Source organism: Triticum urartu, chromosome 1A (genome assembly GCF_056163025.1).
Source record: "Triticum urartu cultivar PI428250 chromosome 1A, HENAU_Tu73, whole genome shotgun sequence".
In the NCBI taxonomy this organism is placed as follows: domain Eukaryota; kingdom Viridiplantae; phylum Streptophyta; class Magnoliopsida; order Poales; family Poaceae; genus Triticum; species Triticum urartu.
In genome coordinates, this window is record NC_141873.1 from 433,408,742 (window position 1) to 433,429,342 (window position 20,601).

The window sequence follows — 20,601 nt, forward strand, 5'->3', positions numbered from 1 at the left end:
CTGAAAGCCATATTATTGAACTGAGCCAAATTTTATTCTGTATACCTGAAAACCAAAATAGCATCCACCAAGCGTTTAAATAACAGCGCTCAAAACATGGTGATGCTACCTAGTGCAAAGTAGAACAAGATTACATTAGACCTAATGTTTATGCATTGAACCCCTCCCCCCATGGTTGATGAAACCTTGATATTCATCAAACGTGGAGGAGGATGCGTTCCGCGTCAGTTAGTTAGCTCCAGCGGGTAATTGCCGAGCCAGCAGACAGTACGAGCCTGTAGCCTACGAACAGTAGCAATAACCCAAGTTTTGGTTTCTAGGAATTTTCCTAACGCTAACATCCATCTCTCTCCATTGAGCAACACCTTTATCTCTGCAACCTGGGTGCAACCTGGGATAAATAACACGAGAGGTGAACATCCACGGACTGAATCATCGAGACTCCTCAAGAGGTATCAGTTTAAGGGTCATCTGCACAGATCGTACCAAGGTTCAGCACACAGCTGTAACGACCGCCAGGGCACCACCACGGTGATCACGCACTAATCATACCAGTGTCCACTGCCATCAGCCGCCTGGAAGGGGCCGTCGACGTTGAGATTAACGTGATCTTCTGGCGGTGGCACCCGCATCTACTTCCTCGTGAGTTTAGGTCCAAGGGCGGTGGCGCCCTTCGATATGTATCAGCTTAGCACCTTCTTTGTCAAAATCTGCATGTAGAAATTGCTCAATGATCGGTAGCAAATCCACATAGCTGGCTAGGAACTTCTTGGATCCTTCGACGGTCAGCAGTGCGATTCAGTAACCTGATGTTTTTCCATCATCAAGGCTTCTCTTACAGTTGCAGTTGCAGGACAAATGTGTGGGCTTCAGAACCAACCCACATATGGCTTCCAAACCATACAAGGGTACACCATGTACAAGTTTGTACTACTACTACAAATTTACTCATGAGGGCAGTTTGGATAAGTCAGACTACCCTTGCGCCTGGCAGGAGCTTAAAAGTCTGAAGAATGAAATTGTTCATAACATAGTATTGGCTCCAACAAATCAAAGTATGCTGGCTAAAGGTCTCCTCTTTTTTGGAGACAGTATAAAGGTCTCCTTATGAGCCATTAATCATCCCTTCCATTTTTAAACAAGACCAAGCAAAGAAAACTATCACAGGTATATCACACAAACATAAATAATGCAAACAAGAAATGCAAAGAAAATGTAGAAAAAGGAAACCCCATAATATATTAATTTAGTCATGCTATTGGCTGAATGTCGGTCAAGTAGCACAACAAGCATGTCATCTACACAAAATGAAATGTTTCGCCTGGGTACTACCCTTGTGCTACACAGCAAGCATGGCATGGCGTCCTATGAAGAGTAATAACGTTAAGAGTTTCCCTAGAAGCACCATGACACAGTAAAAAAACCTAATATAGTCGCTTTCGGCAGTCAGAGGTGCCACAGTAGCAAGCTAACTTGGAGTTTCCCATGAAAAGCACTATGGCACCTGTCAAAGAACCTAATAGAGCCACTTTCGGCAGTCAGAGGCACCACAATGGCAAGCTAACTTGACAACATTGCCATCTGGATCAATAACACTGTCCATTCCATACCCGTAGTCATACGAGAGTTCCTGCAACAAGTACAGTCAAGTCAGCAAGCCATAGGCAGGTGAAGCAGCAGGAAGATAAAAGGTCATGTGCCCTCACTTGTACAATTGATATAATTGATTATGTTTCAATATCTACTACGTAATATTTAACTTAACAGCAGTTTACAAAACCAATTCATAAAATACATATCACCTTAGTATGGGTGCATGCATCTATGATCCATAGGCCGGGGGTAAAAAAAAGAAGAAGCTTCCATTATCTAAAAAAACATAACGCCTTAGAATGTGTATGATCGAATTTTCTCACTTTGATCTCTATAGTGTATCTAGAAATTTCAGGGTCGGCAGTATTAAAATGATGCTGTAGATTTTTCACCAAATATTTGTTGACGTTGAAACGAATTTATTTCATAATTTCTGTAAACATATTTGACAAAAGCAGTGGCCATGTTCATCTTTTCAGTGCTATTCATGAAACATCTATCTTCTTAAACACAGGTAACAGCTTACTAGTAATACAAATATGGGCAAAGAGCAGTTCAATTGTCTTAAGATGATCTACCACAAACATGGTTGAGGAGCAATGTAACATGGAAAATGAATGAATTACTAAATGAAAATAGATAAGTACCACAAATAACTGAAGATAAAGCTTGAGTGATTCTGATTCAACTATCTCACCGAGTTTTAAAGTAACACAAGTTTACCTTTCTGGGAGTTGGTGCTACTCTTAGACATCTATGTGTTTATCAGATATATCAATTCATCAATATAATAGGGTTAGTGCTACTTAGGATGACCAGGCAAAAAGTAAAACGTAACATGGGAAAATGAATAAATTACTAACTAATCAACACATTAAGATTAACAGGTCAAATAACTGAACAATAGAGCTTCAATAGTTATGATTCAACTATCACTGAATTTCATGGTTAACATCTTACAGAGTTAATTTTTCCTTGAAAAAAAAATCAAGTTTTAGTCACAAAAACTCACCTGAAGAGGTGGTATGGTATCAGCTGCAACAAGCATGATTTTTGCTAGCTTGATATCTCTATGTGAGCTCAATACGCACTGGATGAAAAGGTTCGGTTGGCAGCTATGATTTATGAACCTCGCAATGTTGCCAATGGAACCAGCATCAATGCAATACTCTGGGGCTTGAGAAGCCTCCAAGTCATGCTCGTCTTGAAGAGATGCCATATGCAGTTCTGAGCCAGACCTTTGCTGTAGAAAAATAACGAGCAAATATCATGGTAATGATGTGTTAATACACAATATATGACATTGTGGAAAGGGAAGAAAATGACAACTTCAGGTGGAGGAAATTATAGTAGATCATTTTACAGGATATGCTGCTCCATCTGTTCCAACAAAATCTAGGCCGATTACTAGCTCTAGAAAGATGAACAAATCATGATATCATGATATCACTTTACTAGTCAAAGACAATCATGATATCACTTTCACTTTCCCATTCTAACAGAGAACAATTGTATTGAGAACTAGAAGTAGTGCATCACAGTAATATATCCTTGGTTTTATTATGGTAAGTTGGTAACTTGGAGAAATAGCATCAAATCGAGGCATCGGGCATACAACAGTTCAGCTCCAAAGTTGAAACCAGCAAACGGAAGAGAATAATGCATTACCTTCCTCCCATCCAGGCCTTTAATGGTCTGAAGACAGTCTATATCAAATATGTAGTTGTTGTCCAGCAAACCTTCAACTTCAGCGTTTCTCCTCAGTACCCCAGTGTATTCACAGATGAGTGCCCCAGGAAGAATAGTGTCCCACGTTCTTACACTCCAACCTTTTAACTCAGTCTTGAACACCTGAATTTACATTTTGATTCGTTAATCTACAAGGCAATGTAATATAGTCTGTCCGGTTGTGTATATAAGTCAGGCATGAAATTTTAGGTCTTTAACTTGACTAACATAACATATCTAATATGCCAAAAAAGATATTTTGAAACTTCACTCGACGACGAATCTGAAGATATATTTTTTGTGGGCATATAACAAAAGTTTTGCTAGTCAAATTAAAGACCTGAAAACCCTTGCTCAACTTATAAACCTGACTGGAGGAAGTAAGGATATAACACATAAAAGAAAATAAGAGACTAAGAAAAGTAGTACCTCTAGGCGGTATTGCAATCCTTGCTGGGATGTTCTATTTACACAGCTGCAGTGGCAGCTACAATTAGCACCACACTCAAACACAACTGCTTTGGGCTCCACCAACCTAAAGATTACACAACCGATTAAAGAAGAGCTGCAGCCCAAGAACAATGAGTACATGATAAACATTTTTTTTCGTTCCCTGAAAACTTGATGCGCCATTGCCACTTCACATCGTAGGCAAATATTACCATAAACATGTTTTTTGACATTACATTATGCTAAAAGCCCAATGATCTTCAACGCAAAATGTTACCTTCCAACATTCTTATGTGTAGAATCCAGATGCTTAGCACGCACTTTCTTTTGTGTGGACACATATGGTAGATCAGAGCCATTGCGATCAGCACACAAACAGTGTGTAGAGCTAGAACAATCTCCTTTGCAATTGCAACCCATACTGTCAGCTGGCATCTTGATATATTCTGGAATCTGCAGTGACTTAGAGTACACAAAGCCTACAAAAGGCATGATGCAGATAAAATCATTATAGTGTGTGCGCTCAATATTTGTGAAAAGCGAGAAACTCAAGCAATACAAGTAACACATGTCAAAAAAGAACAGAACAAGCAAGCATCTGGCATAAACAGAAAATTAGCGGCCAAAATCACATATGATAAAAACAGGTAAAACGATGGACAGGAGAGCTAGTTAAAGGGAATAAATAGAAGTTTGTAGCATACCAGATGGAGGAACAGGAGGATCATCAACTAAATTTGTAGCAGGAATTGGAATGTTCTCCTGCCCATAAGAGATGTCCCGACAAACCAACCTATTGAACAAACTCAAAGACAAATAGTAAGAGCCGGAGGGAAAAGACAAAAGAGTATGAATACTGAGGATAAATCAATATGGTCAGTGCTCAAATAACGAACCCAGGTAATTCAGAAATTGGCATGTGAACATCTCCACGATTAAACAGCACCTGCACATATATGTGTTTATAAGAAGCTAAAAGGTAAAGAAATACTAAATAAAGCATCAGGGTCAAAGAAAATTAAGTGGAATGAAAATCACTTCTCAAACATAGGATTTGAAACATGAGTACAATAGGCTGTCAGTCAAGAGAGTCGATATTATGATATTTATAAAGGGTAAGAAATTTAATAGAGGGGGACTGCATCTTCAGACTCCTAACCAACATCAAGTACTAGGAAATTGCTGGATAACTGAACTGAAAGATCCAAGCACAAGAAGTTCTTCTGTGAGAAAAATACACAGTAAAGAAAAGGCACAAACTACATATGTGATTAAGGATTCTAAGAACGCATGTGATCCCGGATTGTAAGAACAATAGCAGTAAAAAAATGGTACCTCCTGTTTCCTAGATCGTTTCCAAGTTCACAGCGGTTTCCCAGTCAACTTGGTTATTTTCCAGTTTTCTTTACTTTTTTTTTGCATAATTTTTTGTTTCATACACATTTGACAACTCTTTGACGAAGATTCCAAATGGTTCAGCCAAAATCGAGCCACAACTGAACATCTGATTACAGCCATGATCTTGGAACCTAGTTCAGTCAATAATAATACTATACTAGATTGAAATGTTGATACAAGTGCTCTTATAATGCAAAAAGAAGAATAAAGAGATATCGAAAACAAGAAGATAAGGGGCTGAAATCAGCTTGAGCTTGTAAACTCTACCCTGGAAGTTGTCAAAGGTGGTTGACCTTCAAGACGCTTCAATCTGAATTTGAAAACCAAATGCCCGCGCACTCCTTTCTCTGACAAGCAATCCACTACCTATGTAACATTTGTAGTCATAAAATAAGTTACTCAAGATGCAACCATGAGACATGTTCAAGTTTCAGAAGCAGTGAAGATAAGACATATAACAGGAGGCAAGATCACTGCAACTATCGCTGATGGAATACTTCAATTTGCTTCAGACTAGAGCCTTAAGTTAATGGAAGAAATATTTGAATAGATATACAAATGCTCCCTCCGTCTGGAATTAACTGTCGCTGAAATGAGTGTATCTACACACTGAAACGCGTCTACACTCATTTCTGCGCCAGTTAATTCCAGACGGAGGTTATATTTGATAATAAGATCGCACTAGGTGACTCTTCGGCAAAATAAAAATATCACACTAAGTCGCTAGTTTGGATGATTAGTTCAAAACTATCAGCCTACATACACTTGGTACCAAACAGATATTTGATATTAAGATAATCTAGGAGATAAAAACCTTGTACAATCCATCATAGGTGTACACTTTTCCAGTGTAGCTGTTCTTTTCTATATGCCCACGAATAACCCGTATAGGGTTGCCATTATCCTTGCTATTCTGCACAATATTAAATTATGTCACTCGAGAGCCAGCAGCAAAGGTTAATCAATACGAAGAACAAAAACTGTGAGAAGTACTACCTCTGTCCCAAAATATAAGACGAACTGCAAAGATGTCTTATATTTTGGGACCGAGGTAGTAGATTACAAAGAGAACTGGTAATTGCAATGGATGCTATTCAACCTTTAATCTATACCAATATAAAAAGACCCAAATGGGCAGATCCAAATCATCTCGACCGTCAAATCATGTTATCTAGCGGTTCAAATCACTCCAATGTTGAGCACCAAACACGTTTGACGCTCTAATTACCTACCACTGCCATTGGTTATAAACACATTTTGACTTAACGCTATCCCTTGAAATCTGTCATGTAATTAATATCCTACCATTTTCGCGAAAAAGTAATTGATATCTTACCAAATACCAACGTGCAACTAATATCCTACCTAATATAAACGTGCATTGCACGTACATTATTACTAGTAGAAGTAAGAGGCGACTATTAGCATTTGGAAGAGAACTAATTCTTGAGATGGAAAAGGAAGAGCATAAGCTACTCTAAACTTGGTGATGCAATCAATGGCTGTGTGCATCGCAATGATGCAGGCTCGGGATTTCAACCTCCTTTTTGAAAAAAAAATGTTCAACTCGAATAAGATTACAAATAATAGAAAGAAAGAAAGAAAACAAATGTTATATGGGAAGAAGAAAATAATAAGGCTGAGCACATTATAATTGAAGTGTGACTGTAGATTATACATACAAGAAAGAATGAAAAACTGAAACAACAAGATAGGTTTTTGCACGATATAAAAATCAAAGGAACCCCGGGAAGTAACCTTCAGTGCCAAGTTTCCCCGAAGCAACGTTTGTTCAGTTTTCTGGTGACCGTTGCCAAGCAAATTGTTCCCTCCTTCGCCAGTGTAAATAATTTCGTCAGCTTTGTCAAAATCATCTTCATATGCCCCCGACATTACAATGCAGGTGGCAAGAGGGAAAATTAAATCTTGATACCCTGGCTGCTTAATCAAGTGATCAACACTACCAAATAAATCATTTTTTCTTATGGAATAGATATATTAACAAATAATATGATCAATAGAGCTTTGCAGATTGTACATCAGAAAAATAAATACAACCAGATATTAACAGCTAGACAAAGTCCTGTGAAATAAAATAATTTAACATGAACTTACTCAAAAAATAGAAAATATTTCTACGATCAAGACATTAAAATGTTTACCCTCTTATGTTGTATATATATAAACAGACAATGACATTATATGAGTGTTCAATGACCTATTTCTATATGGCACACTGTCAAATCATTTCATTGCAATGTGACGTGCAGAACTAGCCATGGACAGGGGTGCGTGGAAGCTTGCTATCCATGTGCCAGAACCGTGAGTTGGTTGCGAGATCTTCTGGGTTTCACCTCTAACCTATCCCAACTTGTTTGGGACTAAAGGCTTCGTTGTTGTTGTTGTTGTTGTTGACGTGCATTATATTTCAACTTACATACCATTTAAACAAACGAAACACTCCTGAGTAAATTTTACTCGTAGGCTACTATGGTACTTAACTTGACTTCTATTTCACTTCAGTGCTACATCAGTCAGCTGTATGCTAAAGCGGAAAAAAAATTGTCGTGTTAATTTCACAATGTGGGGTTGGGCTAGCTTGGGAGGAAGAAGAGAGGAGCCATGCAGCATGTGTTAGGGAGTACTAAGCTACAAATCATTTCTACCGGGTTTTAATCGAGTTTTGTGGGTGACACCGTCACTTGGGGTTAAATTGCATTTATTAGTTCACGGCTTAGACGTCAAGGAGCGACGAATTGTCCAAACCTTCTTTTTGGGCATGTAACTAAGAAAAATGGGTGAATTCTGTTTGAGCAACCATTTCCCCGTCTTCTTATGTATTCAATACTGAACTGAAGTTCAATTTTACATCTAGGTCAGGGAACCCTAGACCATGGTGCTTGGTTCGAGTTGAACACTGAACTATGAAATATGTATTATTAAACCTTGAAATTTGTAGAACCGTCTAACTTGTACCCTAGCTTGTTTTTGCATTTTCGTGTTCCCAAAACACATGAATTTTTTGCGAATGTAAGGAATGATACAAAATCATAACCTGCAAAGCTTAATGCAGGAACATTGCTATTTGTGTCCTAGGCAAAAATTACAAGAGATAAATAACTTCCTCTCGCCTTTGTGTGTGTGTGTGTGTGCGGTGGGGGGGGGGGGGGGGGGGGGGGATGTTACAGAACACAAATTGTCATGTTTTTCTAATCTTTGCAGTTATTCGGCCACGGTTTGAAGGGTGGTTTTGTCTCCCAATGTCCCCGCAAATTCTGAAAAAAAATCATGGATGTGGGTGTATGCTATAAAATGAGAACCTGCAAAAAATCATCAAAAATATGATAATTTGTGTTCCATAAAAAAACAAGAGATAACTGTATTCGTTTTGTTATTTTTTTCATAGAACACAGGTAGCCATATTTTTGGATGAAACTTTGCAGGCTATTGTTTCAATTATGAAATGAATCAAGTGCATACAGATCAAATTTGGTTAGGATCAAATAAACCAAGAGCATACCAAGCTGAATGTCGATTTCATATTTAATGGGCCAATATGTCATGGTCATTAATAGAATATCGAATATGTTACTGTGTTATCCGCTAATTTTGAATACCCATTCCACTAGCCTTACCTTATCTTGATGTTTTGAACCAATATAATCTATACCCTTCATCCAATGGCCATGTATGCCTAGCACAACCATCTCAGCACGTGAGTAGAATTGATCTCCAACATCAACCCCTAAGAAAGAAGACAATGAGCGAATTCACATTGTTATTTCTATAAAGCTAGTAAGAAAGTAGGCAAGAACTGTTTCATCAATCAATAAGACATTTTCCTCTTTGAAAATAAATGAAACACTAACCAGGAAGATGCCCTATCCTCTTCTCTGGATAAAGTACGGCATTGGTCGCTTGCATCTGTTTTATTTTCCAGGTTCACATAAATTTGCAATATCTATAATACACAATTCTAAGTATCACTAATAAGAAGGTACCTTTGTTAATGCTTTCAGATCAGGGCGCTTTGATGGCCGTTTGACTTCTTCAAAATCTTCGTCATCTTGGTTGTTAGTCTTCCATGTTCACAAGCAAAGAAGGTTATGAAATCGTACCAAGCATTTCATAGGGTATCAAACTGCCAGAAATAACATAAAAATACGGCAATGCATTTTTTTGTGGATAGGGGCCGGTGGGGACGAGGATTATAACTGGTCAAAGTTTATATTTCAACCTTCGATTTACGGTCCCTAGCATTTTTTTACCCTCTTGAGCTAATGCTTCACCCAATGCTTGGTTTTCCCACATTTACCCAGAGTCTGTTGTTCCATAAGTGATAAAATCAAACATTTGTATGAGAAAATAAACAAAAATCATCGACAGGACCGTTCAAAGTAAATTATGTCTGAGGAAACAGATAATAAACAAACTCCAACACGGGAGGAGCCATGTAGATTTTAATTAAGGAAAACTTACTGCATGATACTAGAATTAGCTCAGGGGTTGAACTTTGGAACATGGGTCCATGCACACCCCTTATGAACAGTAAAATCAGAAAAAAAATAGAGTGAGTGTGGACCCATGTTCTGTCAATGTGTGAAGTTTCGCGAAGAAATGACACGGTATTCTGGGCAAAAAAGGCAAAGTCAGCGCTTAAAAAAACATGTTTGAAGTAATTTGGATGTCCGATTTTTTAAATTTTATTTTTGCCAAGAGTACAACTGATGTCATTTCTTTGCAAAACTTCACATGTGAGTAGAACAGTTAACCTAAAATTTTAGAATTTTTTATCTTAGAACTATTTTTAAAATTTTACTTTTCACAAGGGGTGCATGGACCCATGTTAACCATTCTATTTCAAAATTTTAGAATGAAGTATATTGGAGTAAGTAACGGGGGACAGAAATATGTAAAGCATCTATAATAGTATCAAAATGCTATCGATCTATGCGGATGATGTCGTTCTCCCACATGGATCTGGCATTTGTCAAGGAAGTATTGCACATCTTTGGAGAGGCATCGGGTCTGAAGATTAACTATCAAAAGTCCTCAGCGATCATGATTAGGCCGGGAGCGGGGGACACCGAAAGAGTTGCTGCAGCGCTACCGTGGAGGATTCAAACTTTTCCGTGTAAATACCTCGGCCTCCAACTTTCGATCAAGCAACTAACTCGCAATCAGTGGCAGCCTATGGTGGATGCGGTGCTCAACTTCCTGCCAGGATGGTCGAGAGGTCTGATAACTAGGCCTGGCAGGTTGATTCTTATCAACAGCATTGTTAGAGCGAGGCCTATCCATCATCTTATCGTGGCCAATGCACCGAAGTGGGCCTTGGATAGCATTGACAGAGGGTGTAAGGCGTTCTTCTGGGCCGGTTCAGAGGAGATTCACGGTGGACAGTGCCTAGTGGCCTGGAGTCGGGTTTGCCGGCCTAAGGAGCTTGGAGGGCTGGGCGTGTTGAATTTGCATACACAAGGAATTGCCCTCAGGCTCAGATGGGAATGGCTCAGACGTACTGATAACTCCAAACCTTGGCAGGGACTGGCTATGTCGGCAGACAAGGAGATGCAAGCAGCCTTCGCTAGCTTGGTGCATTGGGGGGCAATGGAAGCCAAATCCTATTCTGGAAGGATAGATGGATCCAGGGTCCCCGCATTATGGAAATTGCACCGCTGGTGATAGTGCAAGTTCGAACCCAAACAGTGAATCGGCGGTTGGCAAAGGATGGGTTGACCTCAAGCAATTGGATTAATGGCATCAAAGGGGAACTGTCAACAGACGGGCTTGTCCAGTTCATTCAGCTATGGAAGAGATTAGGTACTGTGGATCTTGACTCCTCATTGGAGGATCAAGCTATTTGGAAGTGGTCGGCATTGGGCCAGTACTCGGCTTCTTCGGCTTACCGGATCATGAATGAGGGACCTATCAGATTGGGATGCGCAAAAGGACTGGAAATGCTGGGCTCCACTGGGCTGCAGACTGTTCATGTGGTTGGCGCTGCAGCGAAGACTTTGGACCTCCGATCGTAGACTCCGGCATGGACTTCAGGATGCTACATCTGTATGTTTCCTGTATGATCAAGAGGAGGACTCGGTGAATCATATAATGCTCCAATGTGTTTACTCGAGGCAAGTGTGGTTCCAATGCTTCAGGTGGGCTAAGATCGACATGCGGATGATGCCCTCGCCGACGGATATATTGCAGGAATGGTGGCCAACTGCCCGGAAATGGATCCCCAAGGGGCATCGAAAGGGATTTGATTCGCTGGTGCTATTGGCTTGTTGGAGCATTTGGAAGCAAAGGAATGGGCGAGTTTTTGGTGGCCATGGCATTAGCAAGGAAGAGGAACTCTCCACGAAGATTTATCAAGAGCTGCGACTTTGGCTAGCGGTAGGAGCAAGGAGTGTTCAACACTTGTGTGAGTAGTCCTGTATGGTAGGAGTAGGAGTGGGAGTCTCTTTGGCTTCGCCGACTTGTGGTGACGGCCAGAACAATCCTCTTGTAATTATTTCTCCCTTCTATAAAACTTAGGTACGCTCTTGGCGTACTCTAAAAAAAAAGTATCAAAATGCACCTAATTATTAAGGACTGCGCTACGGCGTGACGGGCCCAATCCCCTGCATGCGCTGGATGCAGTGGACGTCGGCCAGGGCGTCAGCAGGTCATCATCAGCCTGCGCAGACTCGACAGCGTGGTCGATCACACACTGGAGAGTGCGACACGCCGTAAAATTCCCGATTATTAATCACACGCTTCACATGGACTATTACTAATATGATTTGTATTTGAGATGTACAAAATGTTAGAAACAAATAGAAATAGGAGCATACAAAAGCCTTTTAGAAAGAAATGCCTAACACACAGCATCCAGCGCAATGACTGCAAACATGCTTCCATGTGCACAATGACTGCAAAATATTTAGGAGAAAAGACCTGCTAACGCGAACAAGCATAACACGTTTCAGAATGAAGACATGATCAAGAAAAAAGGGAAACAAGCAGGGAACTATAAGCTCCCTGCAACTTATATTTCCTGTATGCACACATAGCTACTACAAATTCAATATAATCAGGATTCGAGGTGTACACAAGGTCATAAACAAACAGGATCATATAATAAATCATTTTGAAGGAAAGTCCTGGTAGTAGAAACCACATGACATGGCCCATTAAATTAAACAAAGCACACACAACATAGGTTAGCAACAAATAGCCAAACAAACAAACATAAGATCAGACCAAGCATATGCATCCATGTGCACAATGATGACAAAGCTATTTAGGAGGAAAGACCTGATAGCACTAATATCAGAGTACTAAAAATGCACATGTTACTGCAATTTTAGTAGCCCCTGGTCCAATTGTGCAACTTCTAGGTGACTGAGATTTATGGAATTTCAGGCAACTGAAAATTAGCAAACACTATGACTGGCGGACTACTTTCTGTGCAACAGCCAACAGTACAACTGTACGAGATTACTCAACTAATGGCATGAAAAAACTGAATGAACTTCATATTCATGCTCCAGAATTTCACAGCTCAAACTGTGCGTTCATGGTACGTCCAGCCAACCAGTACGTGTAAATCTTTCATGGTCAAAGAGACCCTAATTTCACAGCTAAAACTGTTCGTTTATCATAGAAGACACAGAATGCCACACCTGACGCTTGAGAGCCCTGGAGGCCTTCAGCTCTTGCCTTACAGCCTGCTCCCTTTGCTGTTCCTCCTGTGACACAAACCATATGCCAGGCCTTAAAAACACTATAGGAAACTAACAATCCCTTTTGTTTTTTCAGAAACTAACTAACAATCCTTAATATGCCCAGTGCCCACATTCAGAAGTATGTTTTTGTTAACGAGAAAATTAAGGAGACCGGGAGACCTGCACAAAGTGAAGGTAATTACTGCTGAAAGCCCGCAGCGTTTCCTTCACACGCAACCTCCAGCTCTTGCCGCCACCGCCATGCTCATCGGCCCCACCATCCACGGGCGCCACCTCCTCGTTGTCCTTGGGCAGCGCCAAAACCTCGCATGCAGTCATCGCCATTGCCATGGGCGCGGTGACCGTCCTGCGCCTCTTTCTCCCGTCCAGCGCCACCGCGTCGGACTCCACCTCCATGCCCTGGAGCAACGGAACGAGCATGTCCACCGCCGTCTCCGCGGCCTTGGCAGCCTCCCTCTGCTTCCTCCTTACGTAATGCAGCACCGGCTTCTTTACCGGGACGCCTCCCTCGTCCCTCTTGTGCCCGAGGCGCCCGACGGACCCTGCGTCGTCCGGGCACCCCTTCTCGGTGTGCGGCGCGCTCCGTGGGCGGCGCGGCGCGGGGTCGGTGAAGTCATCGGGCTCGGCGTAGTCGGGGTACCCCTTCTCGGCATACCGCGCGCTCCGTGGACGGCACGGCGCGGCGGAGGCGCGGACGTCGGGCAGCTCGGCGTAGTCGAGGCACCCCTTGTCGGCGTCCCGTGCGCTCCGTGGGCGGCACGGCGCGTGGACGGCGCGGGCATCGGGCGGCACGGCGTAGTCGAGGCACCCCTTCCGGGCATGCCGCGCGGTCCGCGGACGGCACGGCGTGGCGGGGCCGCAGAAGTCGGGCTCCTCCGCGTAGTTGGGGTACCCCTTCACCGCGTACCGCGCGCTCCTCGGGCGGCACGGAGAATCGGCGAAGCCCGGCACCTCCATGACGGCGGCCGCCGGTGGGATCGCGCTCAGGCTCCTCCTTTGGGGCGGCGGCGAGGGTTTTGGGAGGGATTGGGTGAGGGCGGAGAGAAGCGAGGTGCGCGACAGGACACGGACGCGATGAGAAAGGGAGGGAGGGGCAGGTGGACGAAGCCACGAAGGTACTGCTCTTTAACCATTTGCGGCAAAGCTTGGGGGACATGGGGATTTTACCAGACTGTCTTCGCGAGCTCGCGATGGAATGTCGTTGGGGATGTCTGAATGAAAGGGCGATGTCCGGATCGGACGGCCGCGAGCATAGTAGCCCGAACGGCACGGCACGGCATCGCCGTCCAGCACCACTGGGTGGGGCGGATCGATCCTAGAAAGAAACGGAGGGGATTTAGGGTATGTTTGGTTTATACTAGAAGTAGTAGCAAATATGTGCCTTTGGTCAACTCCAACGCACAACCCAATTTTGTCCACGTGTGTTTCTTTGATTCCAAACCGACAAAAAACAATGGTCCAACGCAACGACTTATATCATTTTTTCATCGCTTTGTGTTTACTCAGGATCAAATTTGCTCATGATTTGGGTCCAAAGCGGACACAAGCCAAACATTTTCTGCATCATCCTCGTCCGTATGTGTCCTCTCGTGTCCGACCTAGGCCCACCCACCATTCACCCACCATCCCATCTCTCTCTACCTTTTCCTTTCTCTCTTTTCCCGCACACACACCAACCCATCTCGGTGCAGACCACCCACCATGCCGTGGGAGATGATGTGGCCGTCAGGACAACGTCGGAGCAGCGCCTCCGCCGTGCTTACTCGCTCGCGCTCTGGTCCGGGACGCAGCTGCTCGAGCAACACGAGCAGGCAGTGGCGATGGTAGCAATCTGGCGAGCTTTGGCCTCCGCCACACCATAAAATTTTCTACCTTCATACTATATGCACGTTTAGGTCTAGGAAAACTTCACAGTCTGTATTTTGTGCGCCTAGCTGCTTACATCGACCATACCTTGAAGAATATTCTGCCTTTGCCACTGCGAGCAGGCCGCCTTGAACGCCAGGCGCTCCTCGTCGCTCTGGTTCGGGACACAACACGAGCAGGTTGCCGCCAGAGCACCTTGACAGAACGGGAGAGAGCGCCCAGCCGCCCGACCTTGCCGCCGTCGGAATCCCAGACACGGCGGTGCTTCCTCTGTCGCTCTAGGCCAGGCGTGCAGAGCCCCAACTGCCAGACCTCGTCGCGGCCAGAGTCCCGTCGACGGGATCTAAGAGCACGGGGTGCCTGATACGTCTCCAACGTATCTATAATTTTTTTATTGTTCCATGCTATTATAGTATCAATCTTGGATGTTTTATATGCAAATATTTTTTTTGAACTAACCTATTAACTTAGTGCCAAGTGTCAGTTATTGTTTTTGTCTGTTTTTGGTTTGCTAGGAAATCGGTACCAAACGAAGTCTAAATGCCACGAAACTTTTTGATGATTTTTTTTCTGGACAAGAGAGACCCTATAAGCTTCGGGAGGAGACCAGACGTGCAACGAGTAGGCGACAAGGCACTTGGGCGTGGCTAGGGGTAGGCGCGCCCAAGTACCTTGTGGACCCCACGGAGGGTAGGCGCGCCCAAGTACCTTGTGGGCCCCATGTGGCTCCGTTTGACCTAATTCCACCTTTATAAATTCTTTAAAATTGGGAAACCAATAAAGAACCACCCAAAATAGTTTTTCCACTGCCGCAAGTTTCTCTTCTTCGGAGATCCCATCTGGAGGCCTTTTTCGGTACTCTGCCGGAGGGGAAATCAATCACGAATGGCCTCTACATCAACCTTGCTACCCTTCCGATGATGTGTGAGTAGTTTACCACAGACCTATGGGTCCATAGCTAATAGCTAGATGGCTTCTTCTCTCCCTTTGATCTTCAATACAATGTTCTCTTTGATGTTCTTGGAGATCTATTCGATGTAATCTTTTGCGCTGTGTTTGTTGGGATCCGACGAATTGTGGGTTTATGATCAGATTATCTATGAATATTATATGAGTCTTATCTGAACTCTTTTATGCATGATTATTATAGCTTTATATTTCTCTCCGATCTATCCGTTTGGTTTGGCCAACTAGATTGATTTATCTTGCAATGGGAGAGGTGCTTTGTAATGGGTACAATCTTGCGGTGCTCTATATCCCAGTGACAGAAACGGACAAGACACATATTTGTATTGTTGTCATTGAGGATAAAATGATGGGGTTTATTCATATTGCTTGAGTTTACTTTGTCTACATCATGTCATCTTTCTTAAGGCGTTACTCCGTTTTTTATGAACTTAATACTCTAGATGCATGCTAGATAGCGGTCGTTGTGTGGAGTAATAGTAGTAGATGCAGGCAGAAGCCGGTCTACTTATCTCGGACATGATGCATATATACATGATCATTACCTTGGATATCGTCATAACTATGTGCTTTCTATCAATTGCCCAACAGTAATTTGTTTACCCATTATATGCTTTTTGTTCGAGAGAGAAGCTTATAGTTAAAACTATGGCCCCTGAGTCTATCTCTATCATATATAAAATCCAAAAATACCCTGCTGCAATTTATTTACCGTTATTTTATTTTGTGTTTTTGTTTATCTATCTACCATTATCAGACTTGATCCTTGCAATTAACCATCGAGCGGATTAACAGCCCCCTTGATCGCATTGGGTGCAAGTATTTGTTCTTTTGTATGTAGGTGTTGTTCACGAGGTCTTGCGTGGTTCTCCTACTGGATCGATAATCTTGGTTCTTAACTGAGGGAAATACTTATCTCTATTGTACTGCATCATCCTCTCTATTGGGAAACGTAGCATGTAATTTCAAACAAATTTCTACGCTCACGCAAGATCTATCTAGGAGATGCATAGCAACGAGAGGGGGAGAGTGTGTCTACATACCCTCGTAGACCGAAAGCGGAAGCGTTTGACAACGCGGTTGATGTAGTTGAACTTCTTCTCGTTCTGACCGATCAAGCACCGAACGTACGGCACCTCCGAGTTCTGCACACGTTCAGCTCGATGACGTCCCTCGAACTCTTGATCCAGCAAAGTGTCGAGGGAGACTTCTGTCAGCATGACGGCATGGTGACGGTGATGGTGAAGTGATCCGCGCAGGGCTTCGCCTAAGCACTACGTGAATATGACCGGAGGCGTAAACTGTGGAGGGGGACACCGCACACGGCTAACAATTGTTAGTGTGTCTTCTAGGCGCCCCCTCCCCATGTATATATAGGTGGGAGAGGGAGAATTATTGCTGGATCGTCGAATAACGTATGTTGTCATTACGGTTCGACCCTAATATCGAATCTTTATCAGTCGAACCGTAATGACAACATATGTAATAACAATTATTGCTGGATCAAGAGTCCGACGGATCTTTATCGGTCGAGCCGTAATGACAACATACGTTATTCCCTTTGTCATCGGTATGTTACTTGCCCGAGATTCGATCATCGGTATCTTCATACCTAGTTCAATCTCATTACCGGCAAGTCTCTTTACTCGTTCCGTAATACATCATCCCGCAACTAACTCATTAGTCACATTGCTTGCAAGGCTTCTTATGATGTGCATTATTGAGAGGGCCCAGAGATACCTCTCCGATACTCGGAGTGACAAACCCTAATCTCGATCTATGCCAACCCGACAAACACCTTCGGAGATACCTGTAGAGCATCTTTATAATCACCCAGTTACATTGTGACATTTGATAGCACACAAGGTATTCCTCCAGTATCCGGGAGTTGCATAATCTCATAGTCGAATGAATATGTATTTGACCTGAAGAAAGCAATAGCAATGAAACTTGAACGATCAATATGCTAAGCTAACATATGGGTCTTGTCCATCACATCATTCTCCTAATGATGTGATCCCATTCATCAAATGACAACACATGTCTATGGTTAGGAAATTTAACCATCTTTTATTAACGAGCTAGTATAGTAGAGGCTTACTAGGGACACGGTGTTTTGTCTATGTATTCACACATGTATCAAGTTTCCAGTTAATACAATTCTAGCATGGATAATAAACATTTATCATGATATAAGGAAATAAAAATGACAACTTTATTATTGCCTCTAGGGCATATTTCTTTCAGTCTCCCACTTGCACCAGAGTCAATAATCTAGTTCACGGCGCCATGTGATTTAACACCAATAGTTCACATCTTTATGTGATTAACACCCATAGTTCACATCGCCATGTGATGAACACCCAAAGGGTTTACTAGAGTCAATAATCTAGTTCACATCGCTATGTGATTAACACCCAAAGAGTACTTAAGGTGTGATCATGTTTTGCTTGTGAGAGAAGTTTAGTCAACGGGTCTATCACATTCAGATCCGTATGTATTTTGCAAATTTCTATGTCTACAATGCTCTGCATGGCGCTACTCTAGCTAATTGCTCCCACTTTGAATATGTATCCAGATTGAGACTCAGAGTCATCCGGATCAGTATCAAAGCTTGCATCGACGTAACCCTTTACGACGAACTCTTTGTCACCTCCATAACCGAGAAACATTTCCTTAGGCCTCTTTAGGTACCTAAGGATAATTTTGACCGCTGTCCAGTGACCTACTCCTGGATCACTATTGTACCCCCTTGTCAAACTCATGGAAAGGTACACAATAGGTCTGGTATACAGCATGGCATACTTTATAGAACCTATGGCTAAGGCATGGAGAATGACTTTCATTCTCTCTCTATTTTTTGTTGTTGTCGGGTTTTGAGTCTTACTCAACTTCATACCTTACAACTCGGGCAAAAACTCCTTCTTTGACTGATCCATTTTGAACTCCTTCAAAATACTATCAAGGTTTGTACTCATCGAAAGTCTTATCAAGCGTCTTGATCTATCTTTGAAAAAATATGTAAGCAGCTTCACCGAGGTATTTCTTTGAAAAAATCCTTTCAAACACTCCTCTATGCCTTTCAGAAAATTCTACATCATTTCCGATCAACAATATGTCATTCACATATACTTATCAGAAAGGCGGTAGTGCTCCTACTCACTTTCTTGTAAATACAGGCTTCACCGCAAGTCTGTATAAAACTATATGCTTTGATCAACTCATCAAAGCGTATATTCCAACTCCGAGATGCTTGCACCAGTCCGTAGATGGATCGCTGGACCTTGCACATTTCGTTAGCACCTTTAGGATTGACAAAACCTTTTGGTTGTATCATATACAACTCTTATTTAATAAATTCATTAAGGAATGCAATTTTTAATATCCATTTGCCAGATTTCATAAAATGCGGCAATTTCTAACATAATTCGGACAGACTTAAGCATCGATACGAGTGAGAAAATCTCATCGTAGTCAACACTTTGAACTTGTCGAAAACCTTTTGCGCCAATTCGAGCTTTGTAGATAGTAACACTACCATCAACGTCCGTCTTCCTCTTAAAGATCCATTTATTCTCAATGGCTTGCCGATCATCGGGCAAGTCCACCAAAGTTCACACTTTGTTTTATATACGGATCCTATCTCAGATTTCATGGCATCGAGCCATTTATCGGAATCTGGGCTCATCATAGCTCTTCATAGTTCGTAGGTTCGTCATGGTCTAGTAACATAACTTTCATAACAGGATTATGATACGTCTCCAACGTATCTATAATTTTTGATTGTCCCATGCTGTTATATTATCAATCTTGGATGTTTTATAACCATCTTATAGTCATTTTATATCATTTTTGGTACTAACCTATTGACATAGTGCCAAGTGCCAGTTCTGTTTTTTCCGTATTTTTTACATCGCAGAAAATCAATATCAAAGGGAGTCCAAATGCCACGAAACTTTACGGAGATTTATGGACCAGAAGGAACAAGTTGGGCCCTGGAAGCACTTGGGAGGAGTCCCGAGGAGGGGACAACCCACCAGGGCGCGCTAAGAGGCCCAGGCGCGCCCTGGTGGGTTGTGCCCACCTCGGGTGCCCCCCGGACCGCCTCTTTTCTCTATAAATATCCAAATATTCCAGAAACCCTAGGGGAGTCGACGAAATATTCATCCAGCCGCCGCAGAGTCCAGAACCACTAGATCCAATCTAGACACCATCTCGGATGGGGTTCACCACCTCCATTGGTGCCTCTCTAATGATGCATGAGTAGTTCTTTGTAGACCTTCGGGTCCGTAGTTTGTAGCTAGATGGCTTCATCTCTCTCTCTTGATTCTCAATACAATGGTCTATTGGAGATCCATATGATGTAACTCCTTTTGTGGTGTGTTTGTTGGGATCTGATGAACTTTGAGTTTATGATCAGTCATATCTTTTTATATCCATGAAAGTTATTTGAGTTTCTTTGATCTTTTATATGCATGATCTCTTATAGCGTCATATTTCTTCTCCGATATTTGGGTTTTGTTTGGCCAACTTGATCTATTTATTTTGCAATGGGAAGAGGTGCCCGGTAGTGGGTTCGATCTTACGGTGCTTGATCCTAGTGACAGAAAGGGAACCGACACGTATGTATCGTTGCTACTAAGGATAAAAAGACGGGATCTATATCTACATAATAGATAAACGGGTCTTGTCTACATCATTGTTCTTATTGCATTACTCTATTTTTTCATGAACTTAATACACTAGATGCATGCTAGATAGCGGTCGATGTGTGGAGTAATACTAGTAGATGCAGGTGGGAGTCGGTCTACTAATCTTGGACGTGATGCCTATGTAATGATCATTGCCTGGATATCGTCATAATTATTTGAGG

General features: G+C 42.4%; 1 protein-coding gene across 2 annotated transcripts; it reads right to left on the reverse strand.

The window, feature by feature from the left end:
* Positions 1–1,216: 1,216 nt before the first annotated feature.
* LOC125516074 (histone-lysine N-methyltransferase, H3 lysine-9 specific SUVH4) lies at positions 1,217–14,135 on the reverse strand. Of its 2 annotated transcripts, XM_048681570.2 has the most exons (16): positions 13,056–14,135; positions 12,834–12,899; positions 9,171–9,248; positions 9,039–9,093; positions 8,805–8,914; positions 6,928–7,107; positions 5,984–6,082; positions 5,437–5,535; positions 4,668–4,717; positions 4,476–4,564; positions 4,049–4,250; positions 3,751–3,856; positions 3,262–3,444; positions 2,606–2,836; positions 1,803–1,869; positions 1,217–1,630 (listed from the first exon to the last, which is right to left on the reverse strand). In XM_048681570.2, the coding sequence occupies exons 1-15, from the start codon at positions 13,851–13,853 to the stop codon at positions 1,804–1,806; spliced, it is 2,412 nt and encodes an 803-aa protein (XP_048537527.1). In that variant the 5' UTR covers positions 13,854–14,135; the 3' UTR covers positions 1,217–1,630; position 1,803. The 2 variants fall into 2 exon arrangements, with proteins under 2 accessions (XP_048537527.1, XP_048537520.1); XM_048681563.2 differs by lacking the exon at positions 1,803–1,869 and having other exon boundaries at positions 13,056–14,129.
* Positions 14,136–20,601: the final 6,466 nt, after the last annotated feature.